General features: G+C 30.6%; 1 protein-coding gene, 1 long non-coding RNA gene and 1 other non-coding gene across 5 annotated transcripts; 1 reads left to right on the top strand and 2 right to left on the bottom strand.

The window, feature by feature from the left end:
• Positions 1 to 8,199: 8,199 nt before the first annotated feature.
• On the bottom strand, positions 8,200 to 10,896 carry LOC149888405 (uncharacterized). 3 transcript variants are annotated; one of them, XR_016453047.1, is made up of 3 exons: positions 10,863 to 10,896; positions 10,188 to 10,289; positions 8,200 to 9,845 (listed from the first exon to the last, which is right to left on the bottom strand). It is a non-coding gene; the product is annotated as an uncharacterized LOC149888405 (long non-coding RNA). The 3 variants fall into 3 exon arrangements; XR_016453046.1 differs by lacking the exon at positions 10,863 to 10,896 and having other exon boundaries at positions 8,200 to 8,581; positions 8,628 to 9,845; positions 10,188 to 10,695; XR_016453045.1 differs by lacking the exon at positions 10,863 to 10,896 and having other exon boundaries at positions 10,188 to 10,695.
• A 2,389-nt stretch (positions 10,897 to 13,285) lies between these two features.
• Positions 13,286 to 13,358, bottom strand: Trnak-uuu (transfer RNA lysine (anticodon UUU)). The gene has a single exon. It is a non-coding gene; the product is annotated as a tRNA-Lys (tRNA).
• Positions 13,359 to 19,375: 6,017 nt separating this feature from the next.
• On the top strand, positions 19,376 to 20,371 carry LOC145189484 (presenilin-associated rhomboid-like protein, mitochondrial). The gene has a single exon (XM_080066131.2). The coding sequence runs from the start codon at positions 19,428 to 19,430 to the stop codon at positions 20,364 to 20,366; it is 939 nt and encodes a 312-aa protein (XP_079922257.2). The 5' UTR covers positions 19,376 to 19,427; the 3' UTR covers positions 20,367 to 20,371.
• The last annotated feature ends 195 nt before the right edge of the window (positions 20,372 to 20,566 follow it).

Raw genomic sequence — 20,566 nt, 5'->3', positions numbered from 1 at the left:
ACTCTTGGTACATGTCGGTGGATGTCAGCCTTTTGTCCAGGTTTGTGCCAGGACCTGCAAAATTCATTCCTGGAATGTGCATTTCTCCTGGAAATTTTGCCCACGGAAGCTTTATTTTTTTTGAAAAATTGTTGATCGATTCGACCAAGTCTCCCCCTTTTGTCACCGAAGAAGTAAATTGACATTTTGTCGTTCCGCAAGCATCACAAGTCCCTTTGAGCATATTTCGATTATTTTTTGAGACTTCGTTGCTCAAATTTGTCGTTTCTGTTTTCCTTTTACATTTGACGCAGTACATTTTTTTTTTAAAATAAATATTTTTAAATTAAAAAAAATGGAAATAACCGATTTGTCATGGAATATTGGAAAAAACAAAAGGAACAACAACGAACTTTTACCAAGAAGCATTCGAGGAATCATCGTCGGAAAATCAGGTTGTGGAAAAACAACGCTCCTTCTAAATTTGCTGTTAAAACCTGGATGGTTAGATTACAACCATTTACAAGTTTTTGGAAAATCTCTTTTCCAACCCGAGTACAAAATACTGAAAAGTTCGTTCGAAAAAAAATTACCAAAAAATATTATTCTCGATTTGTTCAAGGTACAAAAAGAAATTGAAAAATTAAATTTAAACCCTGAATGCGTCATTGACGACCTTTCAAAATATTATTCCGAGGACATGGAGTGTCAATTTTTTGAAACGGCTGACGATGTGCCTGAACCTGAAGATCTCGATTCAACAAAAAACAATTTAATGATCTTTGACGATTTGCAATTTACCAAACAAAACAAGTGTGAAAAATATTTCATCAGAGGAAGACACTTCAACGTCGACTGCTTTTACCTTGCTCAAAATTATTTTATGCTCCCAAGACAAACCATACGAGAAAATGCCAACTTTATTTGCCTCTTTCCTCAAGATGGTAATAATATTAACCATATTTATCGAGATCACGTTTCGAACGATATGTCAATAGAAGTTTTCAAAAAATTTAGCAAGGATTGCTGGTCTGAACCTCACGGATTTGCTGTTATCGATTTATCGTCAAAAAAAAACGAGGGAAAATATCGAATCGGACTTGACATTTTTTGTTTACCAAAAGAATCCATTTAAAAAAAATTTTCGTCCATTTAAAAAAATGTCAGGCATAATCATCGATGTGGATGGAACATCCAACATAATAATAACAGAATTTTTGGACAAAATCGTTTTTGAAAAAGGGAAAAATTATGAGATGGCTTTTCTCGGTCTTGAGACGTGCAGCAGCTTTCCAAACATTACCAGCAAAAACAATTCTTTCCGGTACAGCATGAACAACGGAGGAAATTGGGAAAACGTCGTCATTCCAGAAGGAAGCTACGACATTATCGACATCAACAATTATTTGCAAAAAACAGTCTCAAACACAATCAAAAATTACGCGTCTCAAAGCGCAAGCTAAGTTGCCGCAAATAAAATCAGCTACTCCCCCGAAAACATCAAACTTGGATCCAATTCAAACACTTTAAAATCAACCATCAAACTTGGATTAAATTATTTGATGGATTTAAACGTGAAAAACAGCATCGCCTCGCTTTTGGGTTTCACAAAAAGACAATTAGACTCCAATTCCGAATACGAGTCCGACGACATTGTCAGAATTACGAACGTCAACACGATCAGAATCGTCAACAACGTTATCGGGTCGGCATACATCAACGGCTCGCAATTAAATTGCATTTACTCCTTTTACCCAGCTGGAGGTCCTGGTTTTAAAATCATCGAAAGACCCACCCATTTGGTTTACCTCCCTGTAAAAGTACCAGAAATTTCCACGATGATCACACGCGTTGTCGATCAAAACGGAAATTTAATCGACTTTCGCGGAGAGGACATCACGGTCCGTTATCACATTCGAGAAGTGAAATAAATATTTTTTCCGGCATTTAAAAAAATGAGCAAATATATCAGTGTCAAATTAAATGTGTCTCAGGGACAGATCGATAAAATAAAAAAATCAATCATTGAAGGAAAACTCGCGAGCATCCGTATTTCAAAAGATAATTTACACGGAAACGACGTTTTACTTTTAACAGAAAGCCAACATCGAAAAATTGTTGACGCTCTCAATCGAGGAGTTGGAGTCACCATAAAAATGAGCAAAACTTAATTGGAACACAACGCAAGAGTAGAAGGAGGATTTCTTGGTGCTCTTTTACCTTTATTGGGAAGGGTTGCAGCTAAAGCCGCCCCAGTTTTTGGTAAGGCCGCTTTGGGCGGGGTTGCCTCTTCTCTTGGTTCCAATATGATTGACAAAATTGTAGGAAATGGAATGAAAACGAGAAAAACTCAAGTAAAACACAACACAAAAGTAGACGGAGGATTTCTTCCTTTTCTTTTACCTTTATTGGGAGCTCTTGCACCCACTTTGATAGAAAAAATTGTTGGAAATGGTTTAGCTCACCCCAAAAATAATGGAAAAGGAGACGGGCTGTTTTTAACACCCTGGGTCACAGGAAGCTCAGTAGAAGATAGATTTTACTTAAAAAGAGATTGAAAATATGTACCTATCCTATCTTAGTTGCCTCTTGAACCAAACTCTCCGCCCTCAAACGTCCCTTTTTTAAATTTAATTTTGTAAAAAAAAATTTTGAGTTAAATAATTTTCTTGGCATAATAAAATGAACGAAAAAACTAGAATATTGCGAAATGAGGACGGAAAAATTAGAAGTATAAAAACACTTGACCAAATTGAATATTTAATTAACAAAGGAGTAGGATGGCGTGAAATTAAAATGTACAAATCAATTCTAGAACAAGAACAAATACAAGAACAAAGAAAAAAAGAATTTTTTCTGGCAAGATTTAAACACCTTTACAAAAATTAAAGTTTTTTTCATTACGCGTTTTATCACGTCATGAAAAAATAAAACGTTTTCTCGTCATCGTCGGGAACTTTTCTCCAAGAAAAATTTTTCAACCCCGCGATTATCAAAAAATTCACAACGATCATGAAAAAAAGTCATTTTGTCCCAGAAAATTTTCAACCCGCGATTATACAAAAATTTCATAACGGCGATGAAAAATGGTTTTGTCCCAGAACTCTCCTTTTCTAGTATTATTCGCTACTATTTTTTCCCCCAAGACTTCAACTGCAGGATGAAATAAGGCTAATAGTAAGTACCTCATTTAAAAAAAAATCCATAGATGCTCTAAATAAATACTTGAATGAACAAGACAATCCAACCGCATTTTCTTAGTTATTGAAAACATGAATTCAAAAGTTGAAGTTATATGTTTAAATCCTATCTGTATAGTTGAAACTAAATTTAGAGAAAAATATATACTGGAGATATCATTAAAATATTGGAGATATCACTAAAATATTGGAGATATCACTAAAAACTTTGCCTAACTTGAATTATTTACAACATTTGGATTTACACCGTAAAAAAAACGTTTTTATGCACATAATTAGATATATTTATTTTTCTCTACATATTACCTAAACATCCCTAACACCCGTAACACTCGAGTTTTTTTAGCCTTTTTTGTATTGACAGTTTTGGCTGTCACTATTGTTACATTTGAATATATTTTCGCATAATATATAATTTTTCTGTTTGCATCCATTATTGCTCAACCCTTACCGCCCCTTTAACCTTCTCATTTGAAGCCTTTTGTGTCACAGATGTTCTATTCATTTTTGAAGCTTTTTGTAAACAAAAAGAAATATGTTAAAAGTCGTTTTTTTCTCTTACTTCTCTTCCTTCTTTAAATTTCCAACCTACAACCAAAAAAACTCTTCACAATTTTTACAGTTTTTATGTCTCTTAAAAGAAAAAATTGAAAATTATAAACGTCTTTAGAAAAACAAGAGCACGAAACTGAAATAAGTTTATATAGACATAATGTTAAGACGGAGGTTAACTATTTCGAAAAACATTTTAAAATAAATCAACAGTCGACAGGTGATTAAACCACCTTTCGATATCAAAACCGATATTAAACCAGCTTTCGACACAAAGCAACGTCAATGGCATATTTGGGCCTTTTTTCAGCACCATATGATAAAGATGCATTTTTTGTATTTCTTGTATTTCTTGTTTGTATGAATAAATTTGGTTGAAAGAGAACAGTGTAAGTGGGTGAAAGGGAAAAAGAAAGTGAAGTTAAAATATCATAAGTCATTTTTGAGGCTTCGTAGACCTCTTAGCTCATTGTGCTTAACTAAAATTGATGTATGACCATGCTGTGACAATCAAAGTAAACAAAATAGAAAAGCTGGTAAATTAAGTATTTATCTAATAAATGTTTGAGGCAGAAGACTAAAGGATGTAAAAATGTAAACACTTTTTATCGTATGAACAACTAAATTGGAGTGAGCATTTTGTAATCAGAAGTTTTAAACTTTTTGTTTGGTGAGTATTTAGAGGTTTAAGTGACTCAGTCTTGTGATGTTCAAATAAAGTTATTTTAAATGATTACCTAATCATAAAAAATTTGTCTGAGTCGTTAAAAAGAAAAAAGTAAATAAATCTTTTAAGCAATGGTTCAACATGCTTGCAATTTTATAAATAAAACATTATAAAATATTTTGCGTAAAGTGTGAGAACAGAGCTTAATAGCAACTGAGAAGGAGGCGATCACAATAGAGGATTTAGAATAAACTTTCGTTTTAAAAAAATAATTGAAAAAAATGTTAACCATTAAGGATCCTAAAGTTTCATATTTGCTACTTAAAGTTTCATATTTGCCACTTAAAGTTTCATATTTGCTACTTAAACTTTTTACGTTCAATTGAAACTTGCAATTTGTGAGCTTATATTTACGACGTAATAAAAGGAAAGATGGGAGACCAAATGGAATTTATAGAAATGCTTGGCAGACTAGCCGAAGAAAAACACATAGCCTTCTTTTGCCGTGATTCGCTTGATTCTGATGTTAAAGCTGAAAAGGGGTATTTTCAGCAGGCTCAACAGTTTTTGATCACTTCGCGAGAAGACTGTAAAAGAGAAGAACTGGTTCTCCCTAAAAATTTAGATTATCTTTTAGTAGCCTTAATTGGCAAAGACATGTTAAGTCGATGTAATAGAAACGAGCGTGCTACAATGATGACAGGTATTACACTAGCTTTTCGATCTTTGCAACCTGTTGAAATTGATATTGTTACAACATATCGAAAGAGTCTTAATGTATCAATATTTAATATGAGGAACAAATTGTTATTCGATTACTATCACTCAAAGGGGATTTGGGCTCTTGTTAACAACAAAATTGGATTCAACTTGCAATACGACAAGATTGATCTTATAAAGAAAGATGTGGAGTTCCGAGTAGATGATCCTTTAAGAAATGATATTTATTTGTTAAAAACTAAAAATTACATTAAACACGCTCCTGGTCATTACATTCTTCTTATCAATAAATATTGCTTGCATCTTGTCAATATTGGGCTTTTTTCGGGAGATTATATACGCATGAAGGCTAAAGAATTTCACAACACTATTTCGTTTGAAATGGTCGGGCGCACCACGTTGGAGATCGATGAAATTGATTTACATTGTCGAAAACTAGCAGCCCAGTCGCACAGCTTGTTTTTCAACAACTGTCAGAATTTTGCCACGAATGTTTATGAAAGCATTTGCGAGGAGAAAGGAGTGCGTGTAGAGCTGCCATCTTTCTCGGGATTAACAATAATTATTCAGGCATTGTTAACAGTTATAATCTGCCTATTGGGGTTTATTATCTTTAAAGTTGCTGTTTCATCTAAATGACCAGCTCTATGGATTTGCACTTCAGATAAATATAAAAATGATTAGAGCTCATTTTTTATATTTGAAATGTTTAAAAAGTTTAAAAATTTTCGTGAGCTCTGTATTTTTGTGAGTTCTGTATTTTTGTGAATTCTGTATTTTAGTTGTTTTTTTATTGCTTTCGCCAGTTTTTTTTAATCACTGCATATTTTTTTTTGTTCAGCTTTGACGCTTGATGAATTTTTTATTCGAATAATATTGCTACAGTTATCTTTTACACCTGATGAAATAATGCTTAGCTATTTATATTTAAAATTTAACTTCAGGGACCCGCTTGTTTTAAAGTTTTTATTTGAGAAATAAAACTTTAAAAAAAAAAAAAAAAAAAAAAAACGACTTGAGTTCACTATCTCTTAAGTTTCTTTAATTTCAAATTTTACAAAGTTTAAAAAGTTATTATCAAAGCATTAAAATTGCTGTTGATGGTAAATTTAGATTTTAGCGGATCAAAAAACGAACTTTTTATGGCGGAGAACTCGTTTCCATAAACAAAATAATAAAATTAATGATATTAATTTACCATGTAAATCATTTAAGTTGGAGTTTATTACTCTTATGGAACCGATTTTCTGATTTAGTTAGCAAAAAAAATTTGAATTTTTGAATTATAAAATGATCCTAGTTTTTCTCTACCCCGTCAGCTTTTAAATCTTCAGGATGCTTTGTCTCAAAAATCATAAAAATATTGGATTTAGCAAATGTGCACTTACTATTTAAAACATTTTAAAAGTTTACAATAGAAAATTCAATTGAAATTTGAATGTCTTTGGAATCATTCGCCTCGCTTATCACTGAAGTCATTAAAGTTTTCTGGGAAGTTAGCAGGATACCTATGCAGAGAGCTCAACTTGGTGTTTATGCTGCAACCAAGTGCTTCATAACTCTCCTATAGTTACTGGATAATTGTTGTGTAATTCTTTGCTTTCTTATTAACAACGACTTTGAATGATAACCAACCATCCCTTTCTAGCCCTGAGATTATTTTAATGAAATATTCATTTTCAATGAGTTACCGAATCTGATAGCTTTGCTCCTTTTTCACACAGTTTATCTCACTCAGTTGTGACGCTATGAGTTCTTAATCCTTTGATAGTTCCAAATTTCAACATGATTTAGAAAAGGTAGTTGAATGAAAACTAGTCCCAGAATTTCAATGGACGCCAATGTAAGACTTTGATAACTTTAGATTATTTTTCTTCTTAAACCTCTAAATACTCACCAAACAAAAGTAACAGTCTATTTAAGGTCTATATACAATTTAAAAATTGTTACAATGAAATAATTATGCAAAATTAAATCTAAATTAAGTGAAAGTAAGTTAAATTAAGAAAGTAAGAAAAATTAAAAAGAAAGAAAGTTAAACTAAGTGAATGTAAATTCAAAATAAAAAAAAAGTAAATTTTCTACTAAAGAAAGCTTTCTACAACGGATATTATTTTTCAATGAATTTTTTACCACATCACTTTTTTCGACATAAGGTTTAAATAGACGCCCCACACGGATATTTTAAAAGAGAAAAGATGCGGAATGTTAACCCAGAAGTGCACCTTCTCTGAACAGTTATTGTTTAATCTTAAAATTGAACGAATCCGTTGATTCTCATTATCGTATCCATTGTTAAAACTTTTAACCAAAAGCTATGAATAAGAGAAAAGTTTCTTGCAGCCTATTCTAGCCTTTTAACCTATTTTAACCTATTTTTCTAGCCATGAATAATTGACTAGAAAACCGTTTTAGTAATAAAAATGAGTTGTCTAGAAAGGATAAATTGCCACACAATAGCAAATTTCCAATTATACTCGGCAATAAATTCAAATTAATATTCAAATTCTTGAACTTGGGGAAAAAAAAGCGATTTTCCCCCTGGAATAAATGTCGTACACGTGATACCAAAAAAATGTTTTACGCATTATAAAAACTACTTTTTGTTTCTGTTTCTGTGTCAAGATCAAAGTTTTTTAAATGATCTTTGTCTTTATATTATATTTTGATTTAGATTTTCACATTTTCATTTTTTTATACATCGTTGTCTAGATAATTAAATATACACCGTTGTTTAAATAATTAATTTTTGTGTGCGTCTTTTTAATGTAAAAAATAATTAATGAAAAAAAGGTGACTTCATAGAATTGTTCTTTAAAATAAATTTCTAAAAAATTAGTTTTAGCTGGCAAATATAAAGGGATAGAGGCACGGCCCTACCAACACCTCATTATGAGATCCCTGACAAAGTTGGATTTCACATATCTTAATTTTCCAACCTCCTTTTTTAGCATTTTTCTCTAAAATCTACTTTTATTGTTTGATTTCATATTAAATACGTAGATTTTTTTTTAAGTTTTTATTAGTTTAAATACAAAATTACAAACTTAAAGCAATTAACACGAATGAAAGCAAACAGTATTGAATCATGTTTTACAAACATAATCATCTTTTTAGTAATATGATAATTTGTTCTTTGAACCATGCCTTGCATTCTGCTAAATATGTACAAGAAAGAAATATTTTAACAGTTAAAAAAACTGAAAATTGTTTTTAAAAGTAATTTTATGAAACAAGAACCAGATACGCGACTGAAATCTCCATTAAAAATTGTCTGGACATGTTGTTTGGACATGATGCTTTTATTAATTCATATCAATTTTAAAAAAATTCCTCGACATTGGCTTTTTCTGAGAAAAAAACCACGCAAGATCAATCTTTGAATTGAGAAAACATATCAATGCTGCTTCAACTTGATCCACAATACAAGTGCTACTTTTTCCGCTCCTTACTTTTACTCAGCCTCAAAAAGAGGAAAAACTCAAAACTTATCCTTTCTTTTACTCAGCCACAAAAAGAGGAAAAACTCAAAATTTATCCTCTAAAAAAATTAAAACTTAAAAAAGTTTAGACAATTTCATTTCGACAAAATGCTTGGAAGTTTAAATTGCAACAGCAAGGACAATTTATCGCAAGTTAATTTAGAGAAATATCATACCACCACCAAAATCAACAAATGTTGAAGCCTTGTTATCGCTGGAGATATTATTATTAACGAGAGAAATCGGCTTTTACATTATTATTTTGCAAAAAAATCTCAAAACTGCACTTTTCTAATAATGATAATAAATTCGTAAAAAAATGTCTGCCTTGGTAAAAGGATATAGTAACATATTGGCATTGGCATCGGTTTTCACCATTAGTCGGAATAGTTTTCAGAGTTAGTTAATATATGATTAGAGTTAGTTTTGATTTCGGTAAAATTCTGGTATCGATCAATCACTAATTGGCGCAGAGTTTTAAACTTATTTCGAAGCGATTTGCGAACTTGAGGAGATACGTAAATGTAGATCAGCGCATCAGTACATAAACAAATCGGAAAGCAAAGTTGGACATACAACGTCAATTCTTTACTAAACTTTTGGTTTTTCCGAATAAGCTGTATTAAATTAGGAACAGCAAGTAGCACTACATGCGACAAGATAATAAAAACAGAAATTGACAATCCTTTCGATATACTTCTGTTGGCTTGGTTTGAACGAAGCTTCTTTGTCTGATTTATTAGTAACACTAGAGCGTAAGCGTAAACAAACGCAGAGAACGATATAATAACTAGATCCATTACAGCATAAAGGACCCATACTGTAATTCCAGAGTACATCCAATAACTATTCCATAAAAGTCCGCCTAATACAGAAAAACTCCATAACATCAATGACATGAAAACTGTTTTCTTTGGCGACCAGTAGAGAACATACCTTAAGCTTAACTTCATGTGCAAATACCTATCAATTACAAGCCATAACGTCGCCAAATAAAATGTAAACCTGAAAATGTCAGACAAAGTCTCTACAACTTTACTTAATTTCGCATTTGAGAGTTGAAATAAGTATACTGCAAGCGAGATGCTCATACATAAGTCACTTATACAAAGATTGGTAATTATACAACGTTGAGTAAAATCCATTTTGGTGTTGCTCTTCTTTAACATTAGATATAAACCAGTTCCATTTAAAATTGCCGCAAATATGTAAAGTATCTTCATGATGACTAAGAAAACAACCATTCTGTAAGTAAATAAAATTTACAGGATGACCAAAAATTTATTTGAAAAATTTCTCCATCATTCAAAAGGCTGTGCATATCAGTTATAAATAAAAGCAAGAAGATCTAAATAACTTGAAAAAATAGTTGAGCACTTTTTTTAAAGATGACACGTTCCTTAGTTCTGAATAAAAGTTATCATAAACTAGTATGATCTACCGGATAAAAAAACTTTTTAATCCTAAATAAAATTTCGAATATAAATTTCTATTTGCTAATTTAACGCTCGAAATTAAAAAAAAGGAATAATAAGAAGTGACTACGTCAAATCGAACGATAAAAACACGAAAGAAAAAAAACTTTACCTTAAAATTCCAAAATTTAAATGAAGTCGCAGACACTAGGAAATGATCTTTTTGTATTCGATGAATGCTAAACACTTGCCTTGTTCTATGAAAAGCCTTGTTCTATGAAAAATACACGAGTTAGATTTATTTTAAAAATTCGTTAAACAAAGTGTATTGTTAGAAACGAAAATTTGCAATACAAACAGTATTAATAGAACCGTTTTTTCACTTTTGAAAATAAGCCATGAATCTTTATTGATACATTTGCCTTTTGTCTTTAAATAAATAGCTTTCACCATTAAATAATGGATTGCTTAAAATGTTTAAAATCTCAATTAACGACATCCCACGACCTAGCGACCATAGGCAATAATTACTACAAAAACTTAGAATAAAACCAATGGCAACTAACAGCAAGCCTGAAACAAAATCGACGATAAGCACCACTTAAATAGTTAACCCTGCATCAGCGTCACATTACATCAGCACCACAAGATGCAATATCTGGTTTTTCTGTAATAATAAAATCCGGTATACTTTTTGCAGGAGACGCAAAGTTGTTGGTTCTAGACGGATAATGAGAAATGCCCCTCCTTTTCAATTCTTCTACTCGTTTTTATAATGCTGAAAATAAAAGTATATCAAATGTTTCATAAAATAAGGAGGATACAGAATTCTTTATGGAATTCTCACCTGTGATAAATAAGCAGCGAAAGCCCGGTGTTTGATTATGTTAGTGAAAAACCGCGTTTTCTGTTTTGTTTTGTTTTGTTTTAATGTTTGAATTGCTTGACACCTTTTTTCAAAAATTTATCTTAATCTTTTTCAATCACTTTGTAAATTTGTGAATACATCCTAAAAACAAATTTTACGCCTTCATGAGTTTGGTCGTCCTATCTTTAATATTTTGTATTTTTAATGTAAATTAATTTTTAAAATGATTATTTAAATAAAGTGCACAAACGGATCCCAAAATCTAAACTTCATCTGCGAGTGAAAAAAGATGATCTCCACTTTTATATTTTGTTTCTAGCTGCTCTTATTACTTGTATTTAACGGCTAAGTTGCTCTGATTGATTGCATTTAGGATGCATGCTTCACTGAGGATCCTGAGAATTTTCAGGTTTGTAAGAACTTTTCTTTAGAACCAAAATTTATTCAAGAAAAGGAAAAAATACAAAGCATAAAAACATTAACATCATTAATCCCCAAAAAAACGTTCCGCAAGAGGGATTTACATCAGAAACACAAAAGACAAAGTTAAATTATTTTCGAACCCTTAAGAATTTCTGTAATAACTTTCAAAATCAAGTTTCTGAAATAAATTTCAAATTCAATTCTAAAATCAAGCTTTTTATTCAAGCAAGAAAATGTTTGATTAAGGTCAATAAACCACTTAATGCACACATTAATTTCGAGTTTACTGTAAAAAAATTATCCTTTTTTTTACTTCATCATTTTATTATGCATGTAAAATAATTTAAAAAAAAAAAGTTACTGAACAAAAAAATAGTATTTCTAATTGTTAGAAAAAAAAAACCAATAATAAACTCGTCATGAACGGGTCCGAAACGGCCATTAAAGGTTTGAATAGCTCTGTACTACGATCGAACGTGTGAAACTCGGGCAAGTCCGAATTTGCCGACTAGCCGCTCAGTGTCAGACACGGGATAATAAATTAAGAGGTTAAAACAGTTTAATTAGCATACTTAACAATAGATTCGAAGAGCGCCACACAAGCATAACAGTACTTTAAACGTCGTTAGATGGACAGCATTTACGCGCATATATCATCAAGTTGCTTCAGATATTTTACCTTTGTAACTGCTAAAGTTTTGTGTTTTGATTTCGTAATATTCAACGCGCGCGTAGATAATCAAACATAACGCTTTTTTTCTTTTTTTTTTTTCTTTTTATTCTTTACAGGAACAAAAGTCGCAAATATTGAATTAATTCATTTTTAAAAAATGTTTCCATAACATCAATAAATATTTTGCAGGTGTGAAACTGTCATTTTAGTAGCTTATTGTTTTAAATTTACTTTAAGATTTTATTATCTGCTAGGAGCTTTTTAATGAGTGGCTAAAGTTAAAAGATTTAAAATCAAAAGATCGCTGTTTTACGATTATAAGAGAATCTTTTGAGAGTTAAAAATATAAATCAGCAAACGGGAGGTTTGGATAAATCATCAAAAAAATATCGAACGCTCTTGAGTTCTGAAATTAGACTTTTTTAGGTTCTATAACCCAAATCCTTTTTTCAAAACAGTTTTTCAATAGACAAAAACAGTTGAATTATAACTTTTGGAAGCCAAGAACAAAAATTGTGTAACATAGATCCAGAGATTTATCAAAAGTAATAAGGGGTGATCAGCAATCGCTAATCACCCCTTATACTTTTGTATAAGGCTAAATCCGACCGCTAATCACTTATTCTCTCTAGCTATCTATCAAGAACAATGGATGTCATGATGTAAATAAAATTGTTCTGTATTCTTGGTGAAAGATATGAAGTGAATCCAGAATAACTCTCCGCATATGTGTTCTTTTATGACAGGTTTCAATGAGAAATTAGCATTAACAAAACAAATATCCCAAATTAAAATCTGGCTGAAGTGACTCTATGACCTCGTAAAACCGGGTTATCGCTAAATCGCTAATCACCCCTTATACTTTTGATAAATCTCTGGATCTATGTTACACAATTTGTACTTAATTTATGTTATCATATTAATCTTATATTAATATGATATTATAAGTACTAAGTGGGAAGATAACTTCAAAGCAATTGTATTGAAATCTTCATAAACGGTTATAACCGGTTATTTTTCTAAATGAACTAGCATCATAGTTTTTAAATAATTTCGTTAGTTAATTGAATTTTCTTGTTCGGCCGGGAATGCTGTCTGTAAAACAAAATAAAACAGTTTTGCCAATGCGAAAAGTTATAAGTTGGCACGTGCTGCCAACTAGTCCCGCAATCATTGTGCCAACTAATCCCAAATGCTATATGCTCACAAAATGGGTTATAAATTCCCAAAAAAGAGAAATATAGGCTTAAAAAGAAATGAGCTTTATTTGTGCAAAAACTTACAGCAGTTGTAATTTCAAAAGATTCGCCCGATGAGGGACTCGAACCCGCGACCCTCAGATTAAAAGTCTGATGCTCTACCGACTGAGCTAACCGGGCTTATATATATAGTGGAATTTAATATAAATAATAAATTTCTATATTATTTAACACTGCATAATAAAAGATTTAAGGGTCTGCGTATCGTTTCATTTCCTTATCGTTATCATACCGATATGTTATCGGAAAAAAAAGTGTCATCGGAATGACTACAACGTAATATCGTTATTAAAATTTTTACCGGTATTGTAGTTAGTTTAAATCTCGGTATATTCCGGAACTCTCGTCATTCCGATGATTTTTTTTTTCCGATATCATATCGGAATGATAACGATATGGAAATGAAACGATAGCCAGACCCTTAGAAAGATTATCCAGAAAAAAGGCGGATAATTTCAGAACCTTAACCTTATAACTAATATTTAAAATACCGTTTAGAAGTTAAATACAAATTTTTTTTTGGTATTTGTTTTATTACCAGACTTAGAGAAACGAACTTATCCGATGTATATTAAAAATATGTAAACATTTACAGTTAGTTTGGTGTTTTGCTTCAATCGAGGCTTAAATGAGTTAATAAAAGTCTTAGGATAATATATATCAACTATATATTTAGACTTCACTTACGGAATGAATATACAGTTAATGAAACGACAAACAAGAATTAATTATGTGTATTTAAGGGGACCTCTTACTTTTACATCAACTAGAGTAAGCTTATCCTAATTTTAAATCAATTCAAGTAATTTTTTTAGAGGAAATTAAAATTTTTTTTACTTGTTTGTACTAATTTATGTAATAAACAAACTTCTAAAAAATTTTATATTCAAGACAGTTAAGAACTTCAAACATTATCATCACCTGACCATCAACTAAAGCAATTACGTTATTTTTAGCGTATTTATTATTCTTGTCTCTGCATCTAATTCTAGAATATCGTCAACTTGATCAACATGGCAGTATTATTCTTTTAGATCATTCATGTCATCTGATTCCATACCCGACTAGGTTTCGACAGCACCATTCTCGATTGTTAATAAACTTTTAACTTCATCTGATATTCATAAGTGTCTAGCTTTTCGTCGAACAAGTTTATATGTATTCGTGGTCTTCACGTGATCAAATTTACCAATTCTGTGTCTAGACTTTGCAACATTATTCCCTTAAATTATGTCTATAAACTTAAATTTACAATCTGTTGTTGCATTTTTTTTTTTTTTTTTTTTTTTTGTTAAAAAATAATTTTAAATAATTTTCTAATTGCAAATTTACCATTTTGTGAAATTTGCAGAAATACTCAATACTGCTTCATAGATTTTGGGTTATATTATAGATACTCACAAGGAACTGCAAGGAAGTTCCCTGGGCCTTAAGCTAGGTGAGGGCCAACCAATATTTGTGATAAAAAAGTTTTATATAGGTTTTTTTTTCACAAAACTTTTATTGATTGTTACGTGTTTTAGTAAATAAATATAGTTACATAACTTATTTCAGAGTGAAAAGAAAAGTTTTTAAAACTTTTTAAAACTTTTTAAAACTTTTTAAAACTTTTTAAAACTTTTTAAAACTATATTTATTCATTTACAAAAACCAAACAAACAAACAAAAAAAAGGCCAAAAATAAATCTACAAAAGGTGTTCTGATTTCTGAACCCTCAAAATATTTAATAATGAACCAAAAAGTGTTTTTGTAGCATTTCATTGTTTTTTTTTGTTAGAACTAAATCTGTTTCATGAAACAAATTCTGAGAAAAGGGAGTCGAGATTTATGAATGATATTTTTCAAATCTATATATCTTCCCGAAAACTTTCAAAAAACAGGATAAAAAGTGAATCTGTGAAAAATATCCTGACACGCTTTTCTCGAAAAACTTAAAAATATGGAGCGACGATCAGTTCGATGAAAGAAACAACTTATCGCATTCAATTCATCGAACCCAATTACCTTGTTCAATCCATTGAACCCAATTAGTTTGTTCGATGCATCGAACACTGTTAATCAAACAAAAATGTATTTGAACGATTTACGATGTGTTAGATAAATATTAAAATGGTGTAAAGTTACTTACGTTAGTTGTTTTTTCGATTTCCGATTATGCTCCTTTTTCTCATTATAGCAACCAATTGATGCTTTTTAAAATAAAATGTTAAGTAGTAAGTTATGATACTCAGTTAAAGATGCGAAAAAGTTTTAATAATCTGTTACCCCAAAAAAATTTAGCCGCCCCATCTGTCCCCACCCATCTACGTCACTGTTTTTGTTATTAGTTAAGCTTTTGTTAATTTTTTGCTTTAATTGTTGTGAAAGATGATGTAAAATGCTTATCAGTGTTTTTTTTCTTCTCTACTTTGTGGTTGTAATTTTGTTTGTTTATTCGATTTTTAATTCATCTAATAGATCAGATGAATTAAAAATGAACAAAGAAAATGCTCTTGATATAACAAAAGCATGTGTTATTATGACAGTATTACATACGACCTGGTTTCTTTGTTTACTCTCTTGAAGTTCTATTTTTTTCATAGCATCTAAAAAATAAATTGTCAAGCAACATTAAAGTATATGATAATAAAAATTTTTTTATTAAAATGTTGCAACTAAATCAACTTTTAGTCGACTTAGTTGATTTAACAAATGTATTAGTCGAATTTGGTCGACTTTGAAAATACATTAATCGATTTTTTATGATTACTAATTATAAACTTAAATTTTTTTCCTTTCCAGACACCAAAAGTTTCCTTAGTTTGGAATTACTTCACCAATATCAATGACTAAATAAAATTTAAGATTTGAATTTAGCTGTTTTATATTTTATTTTTCTTTCTTTCGATACATTGTTTAACGATGCAGTCTTTCGATGCATTGTTTAACGATGAAGGATTTTCGATGCATTTTTTAACATCTTTAACGACGCATCGAACACATTGACCATGTTAAATGATGTTACAATTCGATGCGTCGCACAGTGGGACGAAATCCCGATTTCGTGGCCAAAATTCCCAAATTACCTACACGAAGGTTTTCGAGGTCGCTGATTACGAATCTGAGGTCAGATTTAAAAAATTCAAAATGGATGCTCCAATATGGCTGCCAAAACTGTTCATACGTTGAAAATATGAAATCTAATGTAGTTTGGTTTTCGAGGTCATTCCTTATGATTCAGGAGTTAAATTAGAGCAAAAACATCGTAAAATTATTTCTAAATTTACACTATTAATAAAAAAACAGAAATTTGTAATTTTAGTTTTATTATTTTTTTTAAATTGGTAAAAGATTAAGTCACATATATGTAAAAAAATTGTTTATTTAATCCTAGTAACAAAAACACTATGTCATATTCATCAATGTTCGAATCAGGAAATTGCCGGTCTCTGGGGCAATTTCCTGATGCTTGAGAGGGGTTGTTAACGTGACATCTTTAACAACTTGAGCAGCATGTACTTGACCAAAAGTCCTTAAACTCATTTGAGCAGCATATGCCAATTCTTCTGTAGAAAAAGTAGAACGTAGTTCTTGAGTCGTTCGTCTCTTTGATCTATCACTAGATGAAGCAAAGGATTGCGAAGGTCGCCCACATGTTCCTTTTTTATTATCATTCTTCACAATCTTCTAACTTGTTGTGCATTCAGTATTGGATAATTTTGAAAATTGTACGGTGCCCTTCAATCATTCTTCATTTTTTTTTCAGAAAAAAGTCTTCCCATCTTCCTGCTGCTCTCCATCTCAATCGCAAATTTGCAAATAACCGTGATAATGACATTTCATCCTCGCCTACTTGTATCAGATGTTCCGTTTTTTTGAAAATTGCATCTGTCAAAACATCAATGATGAATTAATATTCATTTTTTAAACTGTCTTTCACCTTAAAGAATATATCTTTTCTTGACAATTCCATATTTGAAGATTTGGAAGGCTCTGTAAAAAAAACAGTTATAACGGCTGAGTTCTTTGAGGACTATTTTATAAAATTTTGAGATTATCATAAAATGGAACGAGAAGTAACTTGTAAAGCATATATTTAAAATAATAAATTATTATATTAAAATGTAATTAGTGCCATTAAACAATGTTCATTCACTAATTTCCATGACCATTTTTAGACATTAATCTATGTTAATAGAATAATGTCGCACCACGCATTCCTCCATAAAAACTAGTCTCACTATTAAAATGGCATTCAATGGCAGCCAGTTTTTTTATATGTTATATTTAACACTATACACTATCAATTCCTTGTTGAAAGAAGGTGGATAACCGCGGTTAAATTTTTAAAACGACATTAGAAAATCGATTTCGGATAAAAAAATTACAATTTTTTATGTTTACTTGTCGCGCGATTTAAATATTAAAAAAATTAAAGTTAGCAATAACAGTGAATAACGATATATTCTACATGCCTCCAGAAAGTGATTCTTTTTTGCCGAATTCCAATTGAAATAGCTTCTTCAGTTTAACACCACTTTTCGTTCACCACTTCAGTTTAACACCATTTTTCGACGTGTTCGGAATTTTGTTCTAGGACTATCTGTAAACAAGATCTGAACGTTAAAAGACGAAAATATAAAACTCAAAAATTTGACTTTTGGCCACGAAATCAGGATTTCGTCCCACTGTGCGTCGCTCACATTTAAAAAAAATTCGTGAAATTTCATTTCAGCTCACGCTGTGGGCACATTTTTTTGAGATTTTGAGACAATCTGAAAGTTAAGATAAAATATAAATGTATCGAAAACAGTAAACGAAGCAAAAACTCTCTAAAAACATTTAAAACCACAGGTGGCATCAAAATTATGCACAACCCAAAAGTTCAAAATAACTATAGAGTGGGAAAACAGTCATACTTTTTAAAGCCAATCCGAAATTCTGTTAACACGAATTTGCCAAAGCATTAAACGAAGTATGTGAAAAACATTTTCACTTGGGAATATCTGGTGTTTATGCAGCAGTCAGAAAACCGATGTTGACGGCCAGTGATAATCGCACAAGATTAAAGTCGTCTGAGAAGTGGAAGCAAGTATTTTTATCTGATGAAGAACTGGAAAAGCAAATCTGGAAAGTGTATCAATGGCTTTTTCGTTCGAAAATTGCAAGGTAGTGGTAGTGCGATGGTATTTGAAGCTGCTTTAATTTTACTGGAGTAAGTTTGTAATATCTATATAGGAAAAATCAACCAGCACACCTACATAGAGACGCTAAAGATCTGCATGGTTCTATTAGTGTAATGTCGATTGATCAAAACCAGTGGTAGTTTCAACAAGGTATGGCTTCTGCTCACACACTTCATTTAATCAAACTTGGATGAAAGAAAAGTAAATAAACTTACTGCTATGGCCAGCTTTTTAACCATGTTTGAATCCAATCAATTGGGCTTGGATGGATAAAAAGTTAATCAAGGTCTTAATATATTTCATAAGTAGTCTAAAACAAGAAACAGATACCATTTGAAGAAGAGTTCAAACTAAAATTTCCAACAACTTTGTTAAATAAATGCAAAAGAGTTGTATAGTTTAAAAAAAAAAACACATTGAGGATATTTTAAATATGCATATTGATTTTAATTGTTGTTTCACCATTTTGATTTATCAGTTTTTTTAAATTTATTTTATTGTTACATTCAGTATCATTTTTAATTTTAATTGTATGTTTTAGTTATGACACCCTGATGCAAAATTTATTTCAGAATAATTTTTCTTGAAAATAAATCAAGTTAGGTCAATATTTTCTTTCATTTTTGTTTTATGACATAAAACCAAATATATATATTATGAACATAATTTAAAAACATCTTAAATTATAAGTTTATAAGTTTACAAAAAAAAAAAAAATAGTCTGGTTGTTTTTGGAAATAATTGTCCATCTATCTCTATCAATATCTATCTATATTAATACCTCTCTCTCTCTCTCTCTCTCTCTCTCTCTCTCTATATATATATATATATATATATATATATATATATATATATATATATACATATATATATATATATATATATATATATATATATATATATATATATATATATATATATATATATATAGTGAGAAAGAGAACGAGAGAGAGAGAGAGAGATATTAATATAGATAGATATAAAACAATCAAGATTTATACATATATTTTAGTAGCTTTAAACATGTCTTTAATGGGCATGTTTGCAAGAAGAACAAGATCACAATCATGGCTTACTTCTATTAAATCTATTAGAAAATACATCTTAGTTGGTGCTTCAAATCAAAGAACTGGTAAATTGATTTATCCGATAATATTTACTGCAAGTGTTGGAATCACATCATTTGCAGGATGTGCCATCCTTCAGTATGAAAGGACACGAAATGAAATTTTGAATAAATCAAAAATGGTTGATAAATGGTTTAAACAAAAAAGTAGCAACAAAGCTTTAGTATTTCGTAGTAAGCTAAATGAGTGGTGGAATAGGTTGTCTTATGGAAATAAAGTCATTGTATGCATAATTTCACTAAACACTTGTATTTTTTTATGTTGGAAAGTTACAGCTGCTCATAGATTTATGAAAAACTGGTTTCTTTGTTCACCTACTAACAAAAGATTGTCAACACTATTATTATCAGTATTTAGCCATTCTGAAGCATGGCATATTTTTACTAATATGTTTGTGCTATGGAGTTTTTCCCCCCTTATTCAATCAATTCTAGGAACAGAGCAGTTTTTAGCATTTTATTTGACAGGAGGAACTTTTGCTTCTCTAGTGAGTCATTACTTGAAAGTGTTACGTGGGATAAATGTTCCATCTTTAGGGGCATCTGGAGCTCTTCTTGCAGTTTTAGCAGTGTGTTGCATTGAAAAACCAGAATCACGTCTTTCAATTTTATTTTTGCCTTTCTTTACATTCTCTGCCGGAACTGCACTATATGGAATTATAGCATTAGATTTAACTGGATTAATACTAGGGTGGAAAGTTTTTGATCATGCTGCTCATATTGGTGGAACAGTGTTTGGTGCTTGGTATATATTACATGGCCATAAATGGACATGGGACAAACGGGAAAAAGTACAAAAATGGTGGCATAAGGAACGTAAATCATTTGTTGATTAATATGCATAAATTATTTACTGAATTATCCATGTAACTCTTTTTTTTTTTTTTTTTTTTTTTGCATTTTTAATTTTAAAGGAGAATACTTTAAATGCTTTATTTTCAATATATTTTGGAAATTTTCAACTTCATTTTTGTTAAAACATGACTTTTTATGATATTCCTGTTGACATTGATAGTATTTAATGTGCAAAGCCTTT

Source organism: Hydra viridissima, unplaced genomic scaffold (assembly GCF_058129835.1).
Source record: "Hydra viridissima isolate aposymbiotic clone 2 unplaced genomic scaffold, HvirCarnegie_v1 scaffold_5, whole genome shotgun sequence".
Taxonomy (NCBI): domain Eukaryota; kingdom Metazoa; phylum Cnidaria; class Hydrozoa; order Anthoathecata; family Hydridae; genus Hydra; species Hydra viridissima.
This window is presented reverse-complemented; position numbering and strand designations above follow the sequence as displayed.